The sequence below is a fragment of the Vigna angularis genome, chromosome 5 (assembly GCF_016808095.1).
Source record: "Vigna angularis cultivar LongXiaoDou No.4 chromosome 5, ASM1680809v1, whole genome shotgun sequence".
Classification (NCBI taxonomy): Eukaryota; Viridiplantae; Streptophyta; class Magnoliopsida; order Fabales; family Fabaceae; genus Vigna; species Vigna angularis.
This window is the reverse complement of record NC_068974.1, coordinates 38,125,742-38,148,382: the sequence shown is the minus strand read 5'-3', so window position 1 is coordinate 38,148,382 and position 22,641 is coordinate 38,125,742. Positions and strand designations below refer to the sequence as shown.

The following is a 22,641-nucleotide window of genomic DNA, read 5'->3' as shown; positions in this document are numbered from 1 at the left end:
ATTGTATATATAGAAGATAAAAGAAGGAAAGCATAGAGATGAGATATCGCGTGGTGTTGTCTACAGTACTTCTATCAAGCATAAAGTAGGGTGAAGGTGTGTAACCCCACCTTGTTGAACAGCAGGAAACATTAAGCCTCCTCATGTTCCCAATGAGATGTGGCTAAGTGAAGACCTAAGTCTTTTCATGGATTAATTGGTATTCCACGTTTTGTCAAACATGCTTTGAACATGTTTTCTTCACGTTACCTAACGTTGAATTACAGCTGGATAGATCAAATTATAAGCAAAGGACAATGAGATATCATAGACCATTATATTCATGAGATTTGAAATCATACGTCTACTCTATTTCATGTGGATTGGCTTGGGATAGTGTACTGTCAACTATAACATCTCCCATTAATCCCTAAGAAACACTTCCAAGGCAACACCATGTGCTTTTTCTGTCCTATCGGTCCCATGACTCTTATCTCATAGCCATCCGCCCTCAATCATTCAAGTACCAGATGATATCCTACAAAACTTTCTAGCTCTATATATATATATATATTCATGGTTGCAAGCATTTAGGACAACAATTATCATTCACTTCCTAAGGCATTTTAACTTCAAAAACTAGCATCCTATCTACAACTCTCTATTCCCAAGTTTAAATATATAAACCATGGGTTTTCGTTTACCTGGTATGAAGAAGGCATCCCTTAATACAATCAAAGCATCTTCAAAAGCTATGGACGTGCCAAAGGGCTACCTTGTAGTCTATGTTGGAGAGAAAATGAAGCGGTTCATGATTCCTGTATCATTCTTGAACCAACCTTCATTTCAAGATTTGTTGAGTCAAGCAGAGGAAGAATTTGGGTATGACCATCCATTGGGTGGTCTCACAATTCCTTGTGGAGAACATTTGTTCTTAGATATCACTTCTGGCTTAAATAGCTGCTAACTGCATGAAGATGGAACTTACTTAGATGTAGACATATACTTGACACATTTTTGTATCATAGTTTCTTACCTTGGTATATTCCCTCCCCATATTTGATATCTGACTTTGTAACAGAAATTTGATTTGAATAAGTTATCTCCACGACGTTTTTTCTCACATTTGCTATGAATCTGATCTACATAATTACTGAATAAGAAATAGTTAAAAAATCATCCCTCATACATTTCTCTGCTCTGCCCTGCCTTGATTGTGCAGATCTGGGTTTGTTAGGTTGAGGAATTTGTGAGAATAATCAAGTCTTTTTGTTGGAACATACAACATTCTAGTGTTGTCTACCATTCTAATGGCAGGGAGAAGTGAACATTGTAATGATAAACAAAAAAGTTAGCAATTGGAATCATCATTGCTCAAATTTTCATAATAATTTTTATATGATAGAGAAGAAGCGCATTGTACAAAAATGTCTCTACTAATTTATGTCGGTTTCCTAAAGTGAGAAATTCATTGTTCATTCAAGCAGTGAGTTATATGTTTGAAGACATCATCACTGCAAGGAATTTTTAGGCCACCCATGGGATGATGATATCCAAACTCTTTTTCGGCTTGACTCAATAAGTCTTGGAATATAGGTTGGTTCAAGTACGATAAGGGGATTAAAAATAGCTTCTTTTTCTCCCCAACATACACTGCAAGATCAAACAACCAGAATAGGAGATCTCTTTTTCTTACCAAATTGAGATTATGTGATCTTCATACAACAATATTTATATAGATAAACAAACCATACGTCAAATGAATATGAATTTTTTTAGCTATGCATGTTGTCCATTGAAATTAATGGCAACAATAATCCTTCATATTAAACTCATTTTAACTGTTTCAGCAGTTGACATGAGTGAAATCTCGTGTATGATCCGAATGTGTGTATAGAACTTAAATTCTTTTAAAATTGTCCCAAACAAATATTAGCTCTTCCTTCTAATACTGTCTACATTTTAATTGCAGGAAGAACAGAACATAGCTATCGATAAACAGAAACACTTAGATACTCAATTTGTTTTCATATGTAGCAGCAGCACCATATGGAGGAGATCCCATTATGATAAACAAATCTTCATCTCACTTAGTTGAGTAGCAACACTATCTTCACATGGGCAATTCAGCACATTAGTTGGTTTTAGGGCTAGAATAAAACATAAATTCGATTGAAATACATTATACTGTAATTTTTAGAAGGCCTCTAATTATAGATTGATATATAATTGGAAACTAGATTTAAATCAGTCATTATATGGGTTCTTTAACAATAATTTCTATATTTTTTCCACAAAATAAAGAAATTTTGACCTTATATTTCTGCCTTCCCATGTTTATTCTCTCGTTAACTCGGCCAATCTTTATCAATTTCCTTCTTGAACAGAAAATAAATGATATTTTAAATATGGCTTACTAATATAAACATGTCTTAAATCTCAATCAAATACTTTACACATAAGTCTCTTTAATGAATATTTTAATACTTGTTGAGTAAATGTGAGCAATTTCTGTAGGTCTATAAAAGCAACTCTTGAGGTTCATTATGGAGTGAATTTGTTGTGATTGTGAAATATTCCCCTTTGATAATATACAATACTCTTTTCCAATATTTGTCTCACAAGTACTCAATCAAAACTTCTTCCGCATTACTCTGATAATCTTCTCCATTGTTAACCATCTAATATATATTTTAACTATTGCATGAGCCAGATTAGCATCCTTGTCGAAAGTATTTCTGAAGGTTCAGTATAGTATTGAGAAGTTCCTGAGTTTCAGCTGCTATGTTAATCAACAAAAAGAAACATGTGATAAAGCAATCAGTAATCGAAAAAGATACTATGGATCAATCAAAATAAAGCATGCAGTTGGTAACAAAATCTGTATGACAGCTAAAAGAAACGACTTCAACTAAAATCTCATCCTCTTATAAAGTGGAAAATTATTCTCGTAATCAATATATAAATAAACGAAACCTTACATCATCCCATCGAATTAAATGGGAAAAACAAAACTTAATTAAGTCTATCATAACTGCCTTGGCAGGTGCAAAATCTCGTGAATGATTGAGACCATTAATTTTACGTGTTTATAAAATATTTAAAAATCTTTCAAACCCGTTCTAGAGAAATTGATGCATCTCCTCAGTCTAGCAAAATACTAATATCTTTGCCCCCTAATTGTCCTATCTTGTGAAGCTCTTAGTTTTCACAAGCTGTGAAATTTATGAGAATAATCGAGTCTTTTTGGTGTTGTATACATTCTAATTCCTGGGAGAACTAAAAACTGAAAGTGATAAATAGATAGAAACTTAGCATTTCAATTCATCATCGTTAATCAAAATTTGGTAATAATGGTTACAAGTTCAAGAAGTTGCCTATTGTACAAAATGTCTCTAATAAGTTATGTCAGTCTGCTAAAGTGAGATCTATTGTCCATTAATTGAAGCAAGAAATTGTGTGCTTGAAGACATCTTCACTGCAAGGAATTCTTAGGCATCCCATGGGATGATCATATCCAAACTCTTCCTCAGCTTGACTCAGTAAGTCTTGGAATGAAGGTTGGTTCAAGTAAGTGATGGGAATCACAAAACGATTTTGTTTCTCTCCAACATAAACTACAAAATAGCCCTTTGGTACATCTTCAGATTTTGAAGTTGCTTGCCTTGCTGTGAATGATGATGCCCGTCGGATGACAGGTAGACGGAAACCCATTTTTTGAGGTTGTTTAAGGAAGAAGAACAATCTCAAATTTACAGAGAATGAATCTAAATTTTGATGCTTGAGGATTCCGAAGGCTTGTGTAGTTTTTGAAGATATAGGATAATGTATATATAGCGGCTAAAAGAAGGAGGGAGTACAGATGAGATATCACATGGGGTTGTCTGCAGTACTTCTATCAAGCATTAAGTGGGAGGTGTGTAACCCCACCTTGTTGAACAACAAGCAACATTAAGCCTCCAAATGTTCCCATTGAAACGTGGCTAAGTGAAGGCTTAAGTCTATTCATAGATTAATTGGCATTCCATATTTTGTCAAACATGCTTTGAACATGTTTTCTTCACGTTACCTAATGTTGAATTACAGCTGGATAGATCAAATTATGAGGCAAAGGACAGTGAGAGATCATAGACCATTATATTCATGAGATTTGAAATCATACGTCCTATTTCAAGTAGAGTGGCATGGGATTACTATCAAGTATAACATCTCTCATTAATTCCTAAGAACACTTCCAAGGCAACACCATGTGACTCAAAGCCATCCTCCTTCAATCATTCATGTACCCTACGATATCCTACAAAATTTCTCATCTATATATATATATATATATATATATATATATATATATATATATATATATATATATATATATATATATATATATATATATATATATATATATATATATATTCATGGCCGAAAGCTTTTAGGACAGCAAAAATCATTCGCATCCGAGAGTATTTTAACTTCAAAGCTAGCATCCTATTTACAGCTCTCTTCTCTCAACTTGCTCTTTCCAATTATCAACATATAAAGCATGGGTTTCCGTTTACCTAGTTTGAGAAAGGCGTCCCTTCCAGCAATCCAAGCATCTTCAAAATCTGTCGACGTGCCCAAGGGTTACCTTGCTGTCTATGTTGGAGATAAAATGAAGCGATTTATGATCCCTGTATCACACTTGAACCAACCTGCATTTCAAGAACTGTTGAGTCAAACTGAGGAAGAATTTGGGTATGAACATCCAATGGGTGGTCTCACAATTCCTTGCAGAGAAGATGCTTTCTTGGATATCACTTCTCGCTTGATGAGGTGCTAATCCATGAAGATCAGACTGACATTAATGTATAGACATAATTTTTGTAGTATAGTTTCTTACCTTGAAAATATTGTTTATCCATTTTTGTTATATTAATTTGGATAGTAAAAAGAATGTTACAAGAAATTTCGAACATGTTGAGTTTTATTTTCTTCATCCGTCATTCTGATCTACACAGTTGTCGAATAAGAAATTAGCTAGTTCTCTACAACCAAAGAATCCTTAATGTCTCATATTTAAATTCGGCTATTATCTCTACATTTTTTAACTAAGTTCATTGACCAAAAACTACATTATAACAGAGAGGAAAAGAAGATAAGTTTAAAACAAGATCACCGTACAATAAAGAGAAAAATTCATGGAAATTAAGTCGTTATGAAACTCAACTGCTTTGATTTCAACTTGCTTTTTTGATTTTTGTGAACCATCCCTGGTCACTGAAAATCTGAAATATTGCTTGACGGAAGATCAAAACCATCCATACAATACAAGTCCATGCACATACGAGGGAGGACCCGATTCTTTATGATAAAAAGTGCAAGTCAAGCAGAGATACCATTTTCGCGTGATCAAATTAGTTGATTTTATGGTCACAACAGGTTATTGAAGTGACGAATTATCCACTAATTGAATATTTTTCAAACCTTTAACTATTTTAGATGAAAATAGAATAAAAGTATCTTACTTGTAGAATTGGGGATTATTGCTCCAGTTTGTAATCTGGGATCTGAAGATGATACAAGAACGAGAAATTGCCCTAAATTTTTATTACGTATCTTTGGTGCTTCTCCTCGGCCTAACAGAAGACTAATATCTCTGCCCCTCCCTTCCTTGTCTTCGTTCTTGGTTTTTCATGCTGTGAAATTTATAAAAATAATCAAGTCTTGTTGTTGCTGTATACCATTCTAATGGTTGGGAAAAGTAAAAATTGAAATGGATAAATAGACACAAACTTAGTATTTGAATTCATCATCATTAGTCTAAATTTTGTAATAATAGTTACAAGTTTGAGAAGATGCCTATTGTACAAAATGTCTCTAATAATCTGTCAGTGTCCTAAAGTGAGATTTATTGTCCCTTGAAACAAGAAATTGTATGGTGGAAGACATCTTCATTGCATGGAATTGTGAGGCCTCCCATGGGATGATCATATCCAAACTCTTCTTCAGCTTGACTCAGTAAATCTTGGAATGAAGGTTGGTTCAAGTAAGAGATGGGAATCACAAACCGATTTTGTTTCTCTCCAACATAAACTGCAAAATAGCCCTTCGGTATGTCTTCAGATTTTGAAGATGCTTGTCTTGCTGAGAATGATGATGCCCGTCGGATGGCAGGTAAACGGAAACCCATTTTTTGAGCTCGTTTAAGGAAGAAGAACAATCTCAAATTTAAGAGAATGAATCTGAATTTTGATGCTTGAGGATTCGGAAGGCTTGTGTTGTATTTTGAAGGTATAGGAGTGTGTATATATAGATGCTAAAAGAAGGAAAGCGTAGAGATGAGATATCGCGTGGTGTTGTCTGCAGTACTTCTATCAAGCACTAAGTGGGGTGCAGGTGTGTAACTCCACCTTGTTGAACAGCGGGAAACATTAAGCCTTCACATGTTCCCATCGAGACGTGGCTATGTGAAGGCCTAATTCTTTTCATGGATTAATTGTTATTCCACGTTTTTACAAACATGCTCTGAACATGTTTTTTTTCACGTTACCTAATGTTGATCTACAGCTGGAAAGATCAAATTATGAGCCAAAAGACAGTGAGATATCAGAGACCATTATATTCATGAGATTTGAAATCTTACGTCTTCTCTATTTCAAGTGGATAGGCTTGAGATAGTGTACTATCGACTATAACATCAACCATTAATCTCTAAGAAACACTTCAAAGGCAACACCATATGCCCTTTCCATCCTGTCGGTCCCATAACTCTTAACTCAAAGCCTCCACCCTCAATCATTCATGTAACCGATGATATCCTACAAAATTTTTCTTCTATATATATATTAATGGCTGCAAGCATTTGGGACATCCAAAATCGTTCACATCCTAAAGCATTTTAGCTCCAAAAACTAGCATCTTATTTACAACTATCTTTTCTCAACTTTCTCTTCCCAAGTATCATCTTATAAAACATGGGTTTTCGTTTACCTGGTATCAGAAAGGCATCTCTTCGAGCAATCCAAGCATCTTCAAAAGTTGTGGATGTACCAAAGGGTTACATTGCAGTCTATGTTGGAGATCAAAGGAAGCGGTTTATGATCCCTGTGTCATACTTGAACCAACCTTCATTTCAGGATCTGTTGAGTCAAGCTGAGGAAGAATTTGGCTATGACCATCCAACTGGTGGTCTCACAATTCCTTGTGGAGAAGATGTGTTCTTAGATATCACTTCTCGCTTCGATAGCTGCTAACTGCATGAAGATGGAACTCACTTAGATGTAGACATATACTTGACACATTTTTGTATCATAGTTTCTTACCTTGAGAATATTTCCCTCTCCATGTTTGTTGTCTGAATTTGTAAATGAAATTTAGTCTGAATGAGAAAGTTTGGGAACTCTAACCTTTTTCACGTTTTATTCTCTCATAGTATATATATATTACACATAATTGAAACTGTATTAAAATCCATGCATTTAACTCTAATTTCCTCATTTTTTTTGTACAAGACACTGCAATTTTTACCTTAGATTCATGTCATTTCCCTTGTTACTGTAATATCTAATTAGCTTGACTGGCCTCTATCTTTTTCAGTATTACTAGAAGTTTAGGGTTTAGGAGCGGATGAGATATTTTAAAATGATATAATACAAATATATGCACGTCTATAATGTTTGAATCAAATCCTTCAAACTTTAGTCTGTTACTTCTTTGGATATGCAATGGGTTTCCATTTTCCTGGTCTTCAAAGGTGAACTAATATTCAAAACATTAGAGTTTATAATGGACAAAACCAAAAGAGTGGTTTGTGATTTATTAACTGTGAAAAATTTACTAATAGTGTTTATTGCTATTTTCTCCATATAATGCCCAGGAAATTAAAGTTGTTACGTGAATGATTGTCTATATTCTTCGGCAGACTAAAACAACTCACATATTGTTTTGCTTATGTTGTGTAATTCACGAGAACAATGAAGTGTTTTTCTTCCTGTAAGCAACCTTCTAATGTTGTACTGTCTAAGACAAATGAACTGTGAATGATTAAAAAGAATACTAAGTAATTTATTGCCATTACTAAAATATTGATAAAAATAGTTACATGTTACCGAAGGAACATGCCTTTTTTAAATTTATTTAAGAATATATTTTCATCTCCATAAGTGAGATTTATTATCCCCTTACCAATGATGAAGTATTAAGTAATCTAGGAAGATATTGTGGATTAATCCAAATAAGTTACGTTATAGGTAACTTTAGCTATATGGTAAGGGAACGATTACAACTGTTGACACTTACATACGCACATTAGCTCTCCGTAAGAGTTTGACTTAATTACACTTTTGGTATTATATTTTGTTTAGAAAAATCAAAAGGAACTTTAGTTTTTATTTGGTGCAATTAAGTTTTTAATTTAAAAAAATATCTTGTTAGACCATTTCCGTTAGATTGTTATTAATTTATTGTCCGTACATGTCAAGTGTTAGCATGTAATATTTTTAATTTTTTTTATTTAAAAAAAATGTCACATGTTAGATAGTGTGTCATGTCGTAGCGGTGACAATGCCGAATGTTAATACAGTGTAATGTGTAAGTGTTAACATCACAATGTCTTGTATTCAATTTGATTTTTATATTTAAAATTTTGATTCAATTTAATTTATATTTTCTAAACAGAGAAATATTGCCTTTCTCTAAAATGAGATTGAATTAATAATTAAACTTAGTTATAATTTATAAATACATATTAAAATAATTTTTTTAAAATTTATATATCAAATCACTTCATCAAAATATTGAAATCTCAAGTTAAAACCAATGCAATTCTTTGTCATAACACCTTAAACTACTGGCCCTTGTGAGTTGTGAAGAATACGGAAAGTGCAATGCGAAATACAATTAATTGGAGATTGCAGCATTGTCGTATGGTGAGATCAAGTAATGGTTGGTGCTCATAGATGGGGAGAATATAGATACAAGTCAGTGACACAGCCTAATGATATAGCACAATTCTGAATTTTTTTTTTACTATATGAAGAAGTCCATTATTATTACCTGTCTGCTATTCAAAGTGACAGCGTATGTTGAGTATGCTTGAGGCCATAAATATTAATTTTGTGCGTACACAACTTAAAACTTTCAAATACTTTCCCAAATACATTGATGTTTTTCTTGGCCGAAATAAAATATTATCATGGGACTTCCATACTGTGAAGCAGATGAGTGTCGTGTGTATTAAAAAGAACAATGAACCCTTATTTTCAGGCAAGAACCTTCTACTTCTATCTACGATTCTAATTTCAGAGAGTAGTGAACATTGTAATCGATTAACAAAAGTACTTCACAACTGATTTTGCTTTCATTACTCAAAAATGGGTAACAATTAATAATTACAAGTTAGAGAATTCCCCTATTGTACCAAATCTCTCTTCCAATATATATCAGTATTCTAAAGTGTTTGATTTATTGTCTCCGTTGGTATTTTGAGGCTGTGAAGGGAATGTTTTAGATTTTTACTTATGTAAAATGTTCTTGATTTTTTTTTTCTTCCTATCTTAGAATCTTTTACAATATTCTAGAATTTGTATTACAATTTAATACTTCTATTTTAGAATTTTCTATATTCTTCTTGATCATATCCAAACTCTTCCTACTCTTGACTCAATAAATCTTAGAAGGAAGGTTGGTTCAAATATGATATTGGAATCACAAACCCCTTCTGTTTCTCTCCAACATACACTGCAAGATATCCTTTCGGCACTTCTACAGATTTTGAAGCTGCTCACCCAGCTGTGGATGATGCATGTCGATTAGCAAGAAAACCGGAACCCTATTTTTGAGCTTTTTATTAGAAGAAAGAAGAACAATCCGAGATTGAGAAAGAATGGACCAAAATATTGATGCTTGGGAGTGCAAAAAAGATAGTGTATATATAGTTTTAAAGACTTCCTACTAACTGAATTAGAAGAAAAAGACCGTTAAAAGATGGAGGGTATACACATGAGATATCATGTGGTTCTGTCTTCAATGCCTCTATCAAGGATACAGGTGTGTACATGTATAAGCCCACCACCTTATCAAACAACCTAGACGTCCCTAAGTGATATTAAACATTTATTCATGCATTAATTGGTATTTCATAATGATGTGAACATGCTTGGAACATGTTTTCTCCAGATTGATAATGCGGCCTAATATTGAAGTACATTATAGATGGGAAGTAGTTTCTGACTATTGAATTATAAGGCTACGGATAGGAGGAGATATTAGACCATTATATTTTAGAGGTTTATCAAACGTCAGTTTTATTTGAAGTGGATTCTTGAGAAGGTGGGACCCGTACTATACACTATGACATGTTACATTCATCCTTGATAAAGTCCTACAAGGCAACACCATATGCCCCTGTCTAATTGTTGGTCCCATGATTCATATCTCTTAGCTTTCCCCCTCAATTATTTATGCAGACAACAATTTCAAAGAATTCGTCATCTCTATATATATTCAAGTTTGCAAGCATTAAGCACAACAAATATCATAAACTTCCCAAAGCAGCTCAAAAGCTTGGATCTTACATAGTCTTTTTTTGGTAACACTATTGTCCCGAGTCTCATCACATACAAGAATGGGATTCCGCTTACCTGGTATGAGAAAGGCATCATTTGCTACAAACGAAGCATCTTCAAAAGGTATGGAGGTGGCAAAGGGTCACCTTGCAGTCTATGTTGGAGAGAAAATGAAGCGTTTTGTAATCCCTGTGTCATTCTTGAACCAACCATCATTTCAAGACTTGTTGAGTCAAGCAGTAGAAGAATTTGGGTATGATCACCCAATGGGTGGTCTCACAATTCCTTGCGGAGAGCATGAGTTCTTGGATATCACTTCTCGTTTGATGAGGATCTAATCCATGAAGACGAGACTGATGAAAATGTATAGACACAATTTTTTGTAGCATATTTTGTTACCTTGAAAATTTCTGTCCGTTTTTGTTATCTATGTTGGGACAGTATAAAAGCTTTATGAGAAATTTCGTACATGAAGAGTTTTCTCACATATATTCTTCATCTGTCATTCTGATCTACCTATTAGTTGTTGAATAAGAAATTAGCTAGTTGTTGCTAACCAATTAATTCTTAATGTATCAAATTTACATTCAGCTATCATCTCTACATTTTATAAGTTCAATAACCAAAAAAAACTACATTATAAGAGAAAGGAAAAGAAGATAAGTTTAAAACAAAAATGACGGATGCATCAGAGAAACAAAGAGAACAAGTAATCGAAATAACAACTATTTGTCAAACTGAACTTCTTTGATTTCGTCGTGCTTCAAGATTTTTGTGAACTATCCCTGGAACTGAAAATCTAAAATATGGCCTGACACGATATCAGGTCCATCCATACAAGTCTCTGTGAACCACGTATGAACGAGGATCCAATTCTTTATGATTAACAATTTTTCATTTCTGAATCAAGCAGCAACACATTCTTGCCATGATTATGTTTATTGGCTTTGCAGCACAACTGGCTATGATAGTTAATAGTTATTCTATCTTTTTTTATGCAAATTGAAATTAAGCATCCATACAAGTTCGAAACATGGGATCTCAAGATGATGCAAAGGACAAGCAATTGCCCTGCCTTTTTGTTGGTTATAATTGAAAAATGAAAATGGAATAAAAAGTGAGGTTTTGCCCCGATAAGGATTTTAGTGAGTGCAATCACATGGTGATGGATGAGGTGAAGTAATTTCTCCCTGTTTTCTTTCTTCTGTAATGTTTATTTAACAATGCAAACAATTAAAATCTCATCCTCTTATAAAATTGAAAATTATGCTTGGAATCAATATATAAATAAACCAAACTTTTCATCATCCCATCGAATTAAATGGGAACAACAAAACTTAATTTTAAGTCCATCATATCTGCTGTGGCAGCTGCAAAATCACGTGAATGATTGAGACCATTAGTTTTAGGTGTTTATAAATATTTAAATTGATGCTTCTCCTCGGCCTAACAAAATACTAATATCTCTGCCCCTCCCTGCCTTGTTTTCGTTCTTGGTTTTTCATGCTGTGAAATTTATAAAAATAATCCAGTCTTGTTGATGCTGTATACCATTCTAATTGTTGTGAAAAGTAAAATTTGAAATGGATAAATAGACAGAAACTTAGTATTGGAATTCATCATCATTTCTCAAAATTTTGTAATAATAGTTACAGGTTTGAGAATATGCCTATTCTAAAAAATGTCTCTAATAATCTAGTCAGTCTCCTAAAGTGAGATTTATTGTCCCTTGAAACAAGAAATTGTATGTTGGAATACATCTTCACTGCATGGAATTGTGAGGCCTCCCATGGGATGATCATATCCAAACTCTTCCTCAGCTTGACTCAGTAAGTCTTGAAATGAAGGTTGGCTCAAGTAAGAGATGGGAATCACAAACCGATTTTGTTTCTCTCCAACATACACGGCAAAATAGCCCTTTGGCATGTCTTCAGATTTTGAAGATGCTTGTCTTGCTTTGAATGATGATGCCCGTCGGATGGCAGGTAAACGGAAACCCATTTTTTGAGCTCGTTTAAGGAAGAAGAACAATCTCAAATTTACAGGGAATGAATCTGAATTTTGATGCTTGAGGATTCGGAACGCTTGTGTTGTTTTTGAAGGTATAGGATATTGTATATATAGATGCTAATAGAAGGAAAGCATTGAGATGAGATATCGCGTGGTGTTGTCTGCAGTACTTCTATCAAGCATGAAGTAGGGTGCAGGTGTGTAACCCCACCTTGTTGAACAGCAGGAAACATTAAGCCTCCACATGTTCCCAATGAGACGTGGCAAAGTGAAGGCCTAAGTCTGTTCATGGATTAATTGGTATTCCACGTTTTGTCAAACATGCTTTGAACATGTTTTCTTCACGTTACCTAATGTTGAATTACAGCTGGATTGATCAAATTATAGGCAAAGGACAATGAGATATCATAGACCATTATATTCATGAGATTTGAAATCATACGTCTACTCTATTTCAAGTGGATTGGCTTGGGATAGTGTACTGTCAACTATAACATTTCCCATTAATCCCTAAGAAACTTCCAAGGCAACACCATGTGCCCTTTCTGTCCTATCATTCTCATGACTCTTATCTCTCAGCCATCCACCCTCAATTATTCAAGTACCAGATGATATCCTGCAAAAAAAATTATCTCTATATATATATATTCATGGTTGCAAGCATTTAGGACAGCAAAAATCATTCACATCCTAAGGCATTTTAACTTGGAAAGCTAGTATCCTATCTACAACTCTCAATTCCCAACTTTCTCTTCCCAAGTATCAATACACAAAACATGGGTTTTCGTTTACCTGGTATCAAGAAGGCATCCCTTCATACAATCAAAGCATCTTCAAAAGCTATGGACCTGCCAAAGGGCTACCTTGCAGTCTATGTTGGAGAAAAAATGAAGCGGTTCATGATTCCTGTATCATTTTTGAACCAACCTTTGTTTCAAGATTTGTTGATTCAAGCTGAGGAAGAATTTGGGTATGACCATCCATTGGGTGGTCTAACAATTCCTTGTGGAGAAGATTTGTTCTTAGATATCACTTCTCGCTTAAATAGCTGTTAACTGGATGAAGATGGAACTAACTTAGATGTTGACATATACTTGACACATTTTTGTATCGTAGTTTCTTACCTTGGTATATTCCTTCCCCAGTTTTTATATCTGACTTTGTAAAAGAAATTTCATCTGAATGATAAGTTATCTCCACGAAGTTTTTTCTCACATTTTCTATGAATCTGATCTACATAATTACTGAATAAGAAATAGTTAAAAATGCATCCCTCATAGATTTCTCTGCTCTGCCCTGCCCTGATTGTGCAGATCTGGGTTTGTTAGGTTGAGGAATTTGTGAGAATAATCAAGTCTTTTTGTTGGAACATACAACCTTCTAGTATTGTCTACCATTATAATTGCAGGGAGAAGAAGTGAACATTGTAATGATAAACAAAAGACTTAGCAATTGGAATCATCATCATTGCTCAAAATTTCATGATTTTTATATGATAGAGAAGAAGCCTATTGTACAAAAATGTCTCTACCGATGTATGTCGATATCCTAAAGTGCGAAATTCATTGTCCATTGAAGCATAGTGTCTTACCTTGAAAATATTCTTTCTCCATTTTTATTATATTACTTTGGACAGGATAGCAAATGTTACGACAAATTTCCTGCATGAAGAGTTTTCTCACGTTTTCTTCATCTGTCATTTTGAGCTATGTAGTTGTCGAATAAGAAATTAGTTAGTTGTCTCCAAGTACTTCTTAATGTCTCGGATTTGTATTCGACTATTATCTCTACATTTTCTAGCTAAGTTCAATGACAAAATAACTACAATATAACAGAGAAAAACTCATCATAAGTCTTTGTGAAACTGTACTGCTTTGATTTCATCTCACTTTAAGATTTTTGTCGGAGAGAAAATGAAGAGGTTTGTGATCCCCACATCATACTTAAAGCAAACGTCGTTTCAAGAATTGTTGATTCTTGCTGAGGAAGAATTTGGGTATAAACATCCAACGGGTGGTCTTACAATTCCCTGTGGAGAAGAAGAGTTCTTAGAGATCACTTCTCGTTTGAACTAATAGCTTCTAATCCTGTGAAGACTGAACCTAGCATCAATTGACAGAATTTATGTAATTCAAGTTTTGTTGTTGAAAATATTCTCATTTTTTTTATGATACTCATGCAAGTGTAAAAATATTCACACAAAGATGAGGTTTATGACCATTACCTTAGTTGTCTTAATTCCTTCTTATTTGCTATTACGAAAACAAACGGGATTTAATAATCTGAACATTCAGTTTGGAATTGTGAAATCGAAAGTTTCTTTTCAAAGTGCTGAAAAGGGTGAAAGAAACCAAGACTCATTATGTTTCATGAGGACGACCTAGCTTTATTAGTTTCTGTTTCATCTATCTCTGATGTCTATGTGGACTGTCACAAAAAAATGACCTGACCGACACAAGATTTCGTCCCTATAATCGAACAAAGGAAATGATTAAATTAGCATGGCCAGATTAAACACAAGAAAAACCACGGGAGAGTAATTTCATATCTGTATGCCACGCCCAGTTGTCATTAATTGGGTCTTATGTAGCAGCACCATATGGAAGATCCAATTATGATAAAGAAATCTTCATCTCACTTAGTTGAGTAACAACACTGTCTTCACATGGGCAATTCAGCACATTAGTTGGTTTTAGGGCTAGAATAAAACATAAATTCGATTGAAATATACATTACAGTGTAATTTTTAAAAGGCCTCTAATCATAGATTGATATATAATTGCAAACTAGATTTAAATCAGTCATTATATGGGCTCTTTAACAAAGATTTCTATATTTTTTCCACAAATTAAAGAAATTTTGACCTTATATTTCTGCCTTCCCAGATTTATTGTCTCGTTAACTCGGCCAATCTTTATCAGTTTCCTTCTTGAACAGAAAATAAATTATATTTTAAATATGGCGTACTAATATAAACTTGTCTTAAATCTCAATCAAATACTTTATATAAGTCTCTTTAATGAATATTTTAGTACTTGTTGAGTATATATGTGAGCACTTTCTGTAGGTCTATAAAAGCAACTCTTGAGGTTCATTTTGTACGGAGTGAATTTCTTGTGATTGTGAAACATTCCCCTTTAATAATATACTATACCTTCTCTTTTCCATTTTTTGTCTCACAAGTACTCCATCAAAACTTATCCCGCATTACTCTGATAATCTTCTCCATTGTTAACCATCTAATATATATTTTAACTATTGCATGAGCCAGATTAGCATCCTTGTCGAAAGTATTTCTGAAGTTCAGCATAGTATTGAGAAGTTCCTGAATTTCAGCTGCTATGTCAATCAAGAAAAAGAAACATGTGATAAAGCAATCAGTAATCAAGAAAGATAATATGAATATCAATCAAAATAAAGCATGCTGATGGTAGCAATATCTGTATGACAGCTAAAAGAAACGACTTCAACTAAAATCTCATCCTCTTATAAAGTGGAAAATTATTCTCGAAATCAATATATAGATAAACGAAACCTTACATCATCCCATCGAATTAAATGGGAACAACAAAACTTAATTAAGTCTATCATAACTGCCTTGGCAGGTGCAAAATCTCGTGAATGATTGAGACCATTAATTTTACGTGTTTATAAAATATTTAAAAATCTTCCAAACCCGTTCTACAGAAATTGATGCTTCTCCTCGGTCTAGCAAAATACTAATATCTTTGCCCCCTAATTGTCCTATCTTGTGAAGCTCTTGGTTTTCTCATGCTGTGAAATTTAAGAGAATAATCGAGTCTTTTTGGTATTGTATACCATTCTAATTGCTGGGAGAACTAAAAACTGAAATTGATAAATAGATAGAAACTTAGCATTTCAATTCATCATCGTTAATAAAAATTTGGTAATAATGGTTACAAGTTCAAGAAGTTGCCTATTGTACAAAATGTCTCTAATAAGTTATGTCAGTCTGCTAAAGTGAGATCTATTTGTCCATTAATTGAAGCAAGAAATTGTGTACTTGAAGACATCTTCACTGCAAGGAATTCTTAGGCCTCCCATGGGATGATCGTATCCAAACTCTTCCTCAGCTTGACTCAGTAAGTCTTGGAATGAAGGTTGGTTCAAGTAAGAGATGGGAATCACAAAGCGATTTTGTTTCTCTCCAACATAAACGGCAAAATAGCCCTTTGGTATGTCTTCAGATTTTGAAGATGTTTGTCTTGCTGTGAATGATGATGCCCGTCGGATGGCAGGTAAACGGAAACCCATTTTTTGAGCTCGTTTAAGGAAGAAGAACAATCTCAAATTTAAGAGAATGAATCTAAGTTTTGATGCTTGAGGATTCGGAAGGCTTGTGTTGTTTTTTGAAGGTATAGGAGTGTGTATATATAGATGCTAAAAGAAGGAAAGCATAGAGATGATGAGATATCGCGTGGTGTTGTCTGCAGTGCTTCTATAAAGTAGGGTGCAGGTGTGTAACCCCACCTTGTTGAACAGCAGGAAACATTAAGCCTTCACATGTTCCCAATGAGACGTGGCTAAGTGAAGGCCCAAGTCTGTTCATGGATTAATTGGTATTCCACGTTTTGTCAAACATGCTTTGAACATGTTTTCTTCACGTTACCTATTGTTGAAATTACAGCTGGATAGATCAAATTATAAGGCAGAGGACAGTGAGATATCACAGACCATTATATTCATGAGATTTGAAATCATATGTCTACTCTATTTCAAGTGGATTGGCTTGGGATAGTGTACTGTCAACTATAACATCTCCCATTAATCCCTAAGCAACACTTCCAAGGCAACACCATGTGCTTTTTCTGTCCTATCGGTCCCATGACTCTTATCTCATAGCCATCCACCCTCAATCATTCAAGTACGAGATGATATCCTACAAAACTTTCTAGCTCTATATATATATGTTCATGGATGCAAGCATTTAGGACAACAAATATCATTCACTTCCTAAGGCATTTTAACTTCAAAAACTAGCATCTTATCTACAACTCTCTATTCCCAACTTTCTCTTCCCAACAATCAATATATAAAAGATGGGTTTTCGTTTACCTGGTATCCGAAAGGCTTCCCTTCCAGCAATCCAAGCATCTTCAAAAGCTGTGGATGTGCCAAAGGGTTACCTTGCAGTCTATGTTGGAGATCAAATGAAGCGGTTTATGATTCCTGTATCATACTTGAACCAACCTTTGTTTCAAGATTTGTTGAGTCAAACTGAGGAAGATTTTGGATATGAGCATCCAATGGGTGGTCTCACAATTCCTTGCAGAGAAGATGTGTTCTTGGATATCACTTCTCGCTTAATGAGGTGCTAATCCGTGAGGATCAGACTGATTTAAATGTATATACAAAAGTTTTGTAGCATAGTTTCTTAGCATGAAAATAGTCTCTGTCCAATTTTATTTTATTAATTTGGACAGTGCAGTAATTGTTACAATAAATTTCCTGCATGAAGAGTTTTCTCACATTTCCTTCATCTGTAATTTTGAGTTGTCGAATAAGAAATTAACTAGTTGTCTCCAAGTAATCCTTAATGTCTGGGATTTAAATTCAGCTATTATGTCTACGTTTTCTAGCTAAGTTCATTGACAAAATAACTACAATCTAACAGGGAGGAAAATAAAGAGAAAAACTCATTGAAAGTATAAGTCTTTGTGAAACTGTACTGCTTTGATTTAATCTCACTTTAAGAGTTTTGTGAACCATCCCTCGTCACTGAAAATCTATAATATGGCTTGACAAAAGATCAAAACCATCCATACAAGTCTATGCTCATATGAGGAGGGCCCATTTCATCTATGTGAATCAAGCAGCAACTGGTTGTGGAAGTTACGAACTCTCAATTAATTGAATAGTCTTCAATCCTTGAACTATTTTAAGATACTACCATCTTTTTAGGGATGAAAATAGAAATTAAGTATCTTTCTCTTTGAATGGGGGATTATTGCCCAAGTTTGTAATCTCTGATCTCAAGATGATGCAAGGACGAGAAATTGCCCTACTTTTTTATTGGGTAATATTTAGAAAAGAAAACGGAATAAAAGGTGATGTTTCCCCATGAGGATTTTTAAGTGGGTGAAATCGCATGGTGATGGATGGGATGAAGTAATTTCTCTCTTTTTGTTTTTCTTTTTTCCTGTAATGTTTGTTTATCAATCCAAACAACCAAAAGAAGCAATCTTATCCTCTTACAAAATGAAAATTATGTTCATAGAATAATTATATATAGATAATCCTTACATCAAATTCATATGAAATTTCTATGACAATGGATCTTATCCATTCGAATGAATTGGAGCAACACAACTTAACTTTAAGTCCATTATAACTGTCTTGGTTGGGGAAAAATCCACCAGATCTATAAAAAACTTAAAAACCTCTGAAACTCCTTCTAAAGAAATTGATTCTTCTCGTTTGCCCCCTTTTAAAATACTAACATCTCTTCCCCTTCCCTGCCTTGCCCTGATTGCCGAGCACTTGGGTTTCTTATTTATGCTGTGAAATTTATGAGAATAGTCGAGTCTTTTTACTGCTGTATACCATTGTAAGTGCTGGGAGAAGTAAACATTGAAAGGGAAAAATAGATAGAAAAATTTGAATTCATCATCATTACCCAAAATTTGGTAAAAATAGTTACAATTCGAGAAGATGCCTACTGTACAAAATGTCTCTAATTAATCTATGTGAGTCTCCTAAAGTGAGATCTATTGTCCCTTGAAGCAAGAAATTGTATGTTGGAAGACATCTTCACTGCATGGAATTGTGAGGCCTCCCATGGGATGATCATACCCAAACTCTTCCTCTGCATGACTCAGTAAGTCTTGGAATGAAGGTTGGTTCAAGTAAGAGATGGGAATCACAAACCGATTTTGTTTCTCTCCAACATAAACTGCAAAATAGCCCTTCGGTATGTCTTCAGATTTTGAAGTTGTTTGTCTTGCAGTGAATGATGCCCTTCGGATGACAGGTAAACGGAAACCCATTTTTGAGCTTGACTGAAGATGATATCAATCTCAAATTTACAGAGAATGAACCCAAATTTTAATGGTTGAGAGGATTCCAAAGCCTTGTGTTGTTTTTTGAAGGTATAGGATAGCGTATATATAGATGTTAAAAGAAGGAGAGCGCAAAGATGAGATATTGCATGCTATTGTCTACAGTACTTTTATCAAGAATAAAGTAGGGTGCATTACGTAACCCCACCTTGTTCTGCAACGAGAAACATTAAGCCTCCACATGTTCCCAATGAGACGTGGCTAAGTGAAGTCCCAATCCTGTTCATGGATTAATTCGTATTCCACGTTTTGGCAAACATGCTCTGAACATGTTTTCTTCACGTTACCTAATGTTGATTTACAGCTGGATAGATCAAATTATGAGCCAAAGGACAGTGAGAGATCATACACCATTACATTCATGAGATTTGAAATCATACGTCTACTCTATTTCAAGTGGATTGGCTTGTCATAATGTACTATCGACTATAACATCTCCCATTAATCTCTAAGAAACACTTCTAAGGCAACACATATGCCCTTTCCATCCTGCCGGTCCCATAACTCATAACTCAAAGCCTCCACCCTCAATCATTCATGTAACCGATGCTATCCTACAAAATTTTTCATCTATATATATATTCCTGGCTGCAAACATTTAGGACATCCAAAATCATTCACATCCTAAAGCATTTTAGCTCCAAAAACTAACATCTTATTTACAACTATCTTTTCTCAACTTTCTCTTCCCAAGTATCATCATATAAAACATGGGTTTTCGTTTACCTGGTATCAGAAAGGCATCTCTTCGAGCAATCCAAGCATCTTCAAAAGTTGTGGATGTGCCAAGGGGTTACATTGCAGTCTATGTTGGAGATCAAAGGAAGCGGTTTATGATCCCTGTGTCATACTTGAACCAACCTTCATTTCAGGATCTGTTGAGTCAAGCTGAGGAAGAATTTGGCTATGACCATCCAACTGCTGGTCTCACAATTCCTTGTGGAGAAGATGTGTTCTTAGATATCACTTCTCGCTTCGATAGCTGCTAACTGCATGAAGATGGAACTCACTTAGATGTAGACATATACTTGACACATTTTTGTATCATAGTTTCTTACCTTGAGATTATTTCCCTCTCCATGTTTGATGTCTGAATTTTTAAATGAAATTTAATCTGAATGATAAGTTATCTCCACGAAGTTTTTTCTCACATTTGCTATGAATCTGATCTACATAATTACTGAATAAGAAATAGTTAAAAATGCATCCCTCATAGATTTCTCTGCTCTGCCCTGCCCTGATTGTGCAGATCTGGGTTTGTTAGGTTGAGGAATTTGTGAGAATAATCAAGTCTTTTTGTTGGAACATACAACCTTCTAGTATTGTCTACCGTTCTAATTGCAGGGAGAAGAAGTGAACATTGTAATGATAAACAAAAGAGTTAGCAATTGGAATCATCATCATTGCTCAAACTTTCATGATTTTTATATGATAGAGAAGAAGCCTATTGTACAAAAATGTCTCTACCGATGTATGTCGATATCCTAAAGTGCGAAATTCATTGTTCATTCAAGCAGTGAGTTATATGTTTGAAGACATCATCACTGCAAGGAATTGTTAGGCTACCCATGGGATGATGATATCCAAACTCTTTTTCGGCTTGACTCAATAAGTCTTGGAATATAGGTCGGTTCAAGTACGGTAAGGGGATTAAAAATCGCTTCTTTTACTCCCCAACATACACTGCAAGATATTACCCTGTTATTTTGAAGGAAAATAGAAAAGTATCTGTATTCATATAATCATTGGACCACTTTTTCTTCCTTCTGTGATTTCTATTTAACTGATCAAACAACCAGAATAGGAGATCTCTTTTTCTTACCAAATTGAGATTATGTGATCTTCATACAACAATCTTTATATAGATAAACAAACCATACGTCAAATGAATATGAATTTTTTTAGCTATGGATGTTGTCCATTGAAATTAATGGCAACAATAATCCTTCATATTAAACTCATTTTAACTGTTTCAGCAGTTGACATGAGTGAAATCTCGTGTATGATCCGAATGTGTGTATAGAACTTAAATTCTTTTAAAATTGTCCCAATTCAATATTAGCTCTTCCTTCTAATTGTTGGTATCTAAGAAAATTAAAGTTTACTCAACACTAATACTGTCTACATTTTAATTGCAGGAAGAACAGAACATAGCTATCGGTAAACAGAAACACTTAGATACTCAATTTGTTTCCATTACTCAAAAAATGGTAATAATTGTTAGAAGTTAGAGAAGTTGCCAATTGTACAAAATGGCTCTACAAATCTGTCAGTTTCCTAAAAGTATGAGATTTGTCCCTTCATGCCAGAAGTTGTACACTTGAGGACATTTCGCTACAAGGAATTGTGAGGCCACCTATGGGATGATCATGTCCAAACTCTTCCTTGGCTTGACCCAGTAGGTATAGGAATGAAGGTTGGTTCAAGTTGATATGAAAATCACGAAACTGCTTTTCCTTCTCTTTGACATATACTGCAGGATAGTACTTTTGTTCTTTTAGAGGTGCTTGGCTAGCTGTGAATAATGCCTATGTAAATGAAAAAACATATTTTGTGCTTGTTTTAACAAAGAAAATAACGTCAAATTTTCAAAGAATGAACCTAATTTTTGATGCTTGAGGATGCCAATTGCTTGTGTTGCGTGTGAAAGCAAAGGATGGTCTATATATAGTTTTTAAGATTTTAAGATTCTCTAGAAACCAAAGTTTTGGAGAAAAGGACAGTTTAAGGAAAAGGAGGGTGTAAATATGAGATATCACATGGTGGCATCTTCAGTACTTCTATCAAGCATAAAGTAGGTAACCCCACCTTAGCAAACAATGGCCAACATAATGCCTTCACATGCATGGCCTGTAACCAAATGAGTCGTGCCTAATTGATAACCTAAGGTCTCCTCATGCATTAATTGGTATTCCATATTTTTGGAAACATGCTTTGGGCATGTTTTGTTCACGTGGCCTGATCTTGAAGAACAGTTGGATGGTATATTCGAGCTGATGAATTATAAGGCCACAAATAGCAAGAGATCA

The 22,641-nt window shown here is 34.4% G+C and overlaps 5 protein-coding genes across 5 annotated transcripts; 4 read left to right on the top strand and 1 right to left on the bottom strand.

Moving 5' to 3' along the window:
- The first annotated feature begins 4,422 nt into the window (after positions 1-4,422).
- LOC108340021 (auxin-induced protein X10A) lies at positions 4,423-4,954 on the top strand. Its single transcript, XM_017577251.2, has one exon. It carries the CDS (start codon positions 4,520-4,522, stop codon positions 4,796-4,798), a length of 279 nt encoding a protein of 92 aa, XP_017432740.1. The 5' UTR covers positions 4,423-4,519; the 3' UTR covers positions 4,799-4,954.
- A 1,888-nt stretch (positions 4,955-6,842) lies between these two features.
- Positions 6,843-7,379, top strand: LOC128196802 (auxin-induced protein 6B-like). Its single transcript, XM_052878483.1, has one exon. The coding sequence runs from the start codon at positions 6,933-6,935 to the stop codon at positions 7,209-7,211; it is 279 nt and encodes a 92-aa protein (XP_052734443.1). The 5' UTR covers positions 6,843-6,932; the 3' UTR covers positions 7,212-7,379.
- Positions 7,380-10,500: 3,121 nt separating this feature from the next.
- LOC108338809 (auxin-induced protein X10A-like) lies at positions 10,501-11,065 on the top strand. The gene has a single exon (XM_017575838.2). The coding sequence runs from the start codon at positions 10,583-10,585 to the stop codon at positions 10,859-10,861; it is 279 nt and encodes a 92-aa protein (XP_017431327.1). The 5' UTR covers positions 10,501-10,582; the 3' UTR covers positions 10,862-11,065.
- Positions 11,066-19,138: 8,073 nt separating this feature from the next.
- LOC128196801 (auxin-induced protein 15A-like) lies at positions 19,139-19,784 on the bottom strand. Its single transcript, XM_052878482.1, has one exon. It carries the CDS (start codon positions 19,538-19,540, stop codon positions 19,262-19,264), a length of 279 nt encoding a protein of 92 aa, XP_052734442.1. The 5' UTR covers positions 19,541-19,784; the 3' UTR covers positions 19,139-19,261.
- Positions 19,785-20,052: 268 nt separating this feature from the next.
- On the top strand, positions 20,053-20,759 carry LOC128196800 (auxin-induced protein 6B-like). Its single transcript, XM_052878481.1, has one exon. It carries the CDS (start codon positions 20,323-20,325, stop codon positions 20,599-20,601), a length of 279 nt encoding a protein of 92 aa, XP_052734441.1. The 5' UTR covers positions 20,053-20,322; the 3' UTR covers positions 20,602-20,759.
- The last annotated feature ends 1,882 nt before the right edge of the window (positions 20,760-22,641 follow it).

What these genes read in the sequence shown, in the direction of transcription:
- LOC128196800 (XM_052878481.1), top strand. Translation starts at nt 20,323, where the DNA reads ATGGGTTTTCGTTTACCTGGTATCAGAAAGGCATCTCTTCGAGCAATC.
- LOC128196802 (XM_052878483.1), top strand. Translation starts at nt 6,933, where the DNA reads ATGGGTTTTCGTTTACCTGGTATCAGAAAGGCATCTCTTCGAGCAATC.
- LOC108340021 (XM_017577251.2), top strand. Translation starts at nt 4,520, where the DNA reads ATGGGTTTCCGTTTACCTAGTTTGAGAAAGGCGTCCCTTCCAGCAATC.
- LOC108338809 (XM_017575838.2), top strand. Translation starts at nt 10,583, where the DNA reads ATGGGATTCCGCTTACCTGGTATGAGAAAGGCATCATTTGCTACAAAC.
- LOC128196801 (XM_052878482.1), bottom strand. Translation starts at nt 19,540, where the DNA reads ATGGGTTTCCGTTTACCTGTCATCCGAAGGGCATCATTCACTGCAAGA.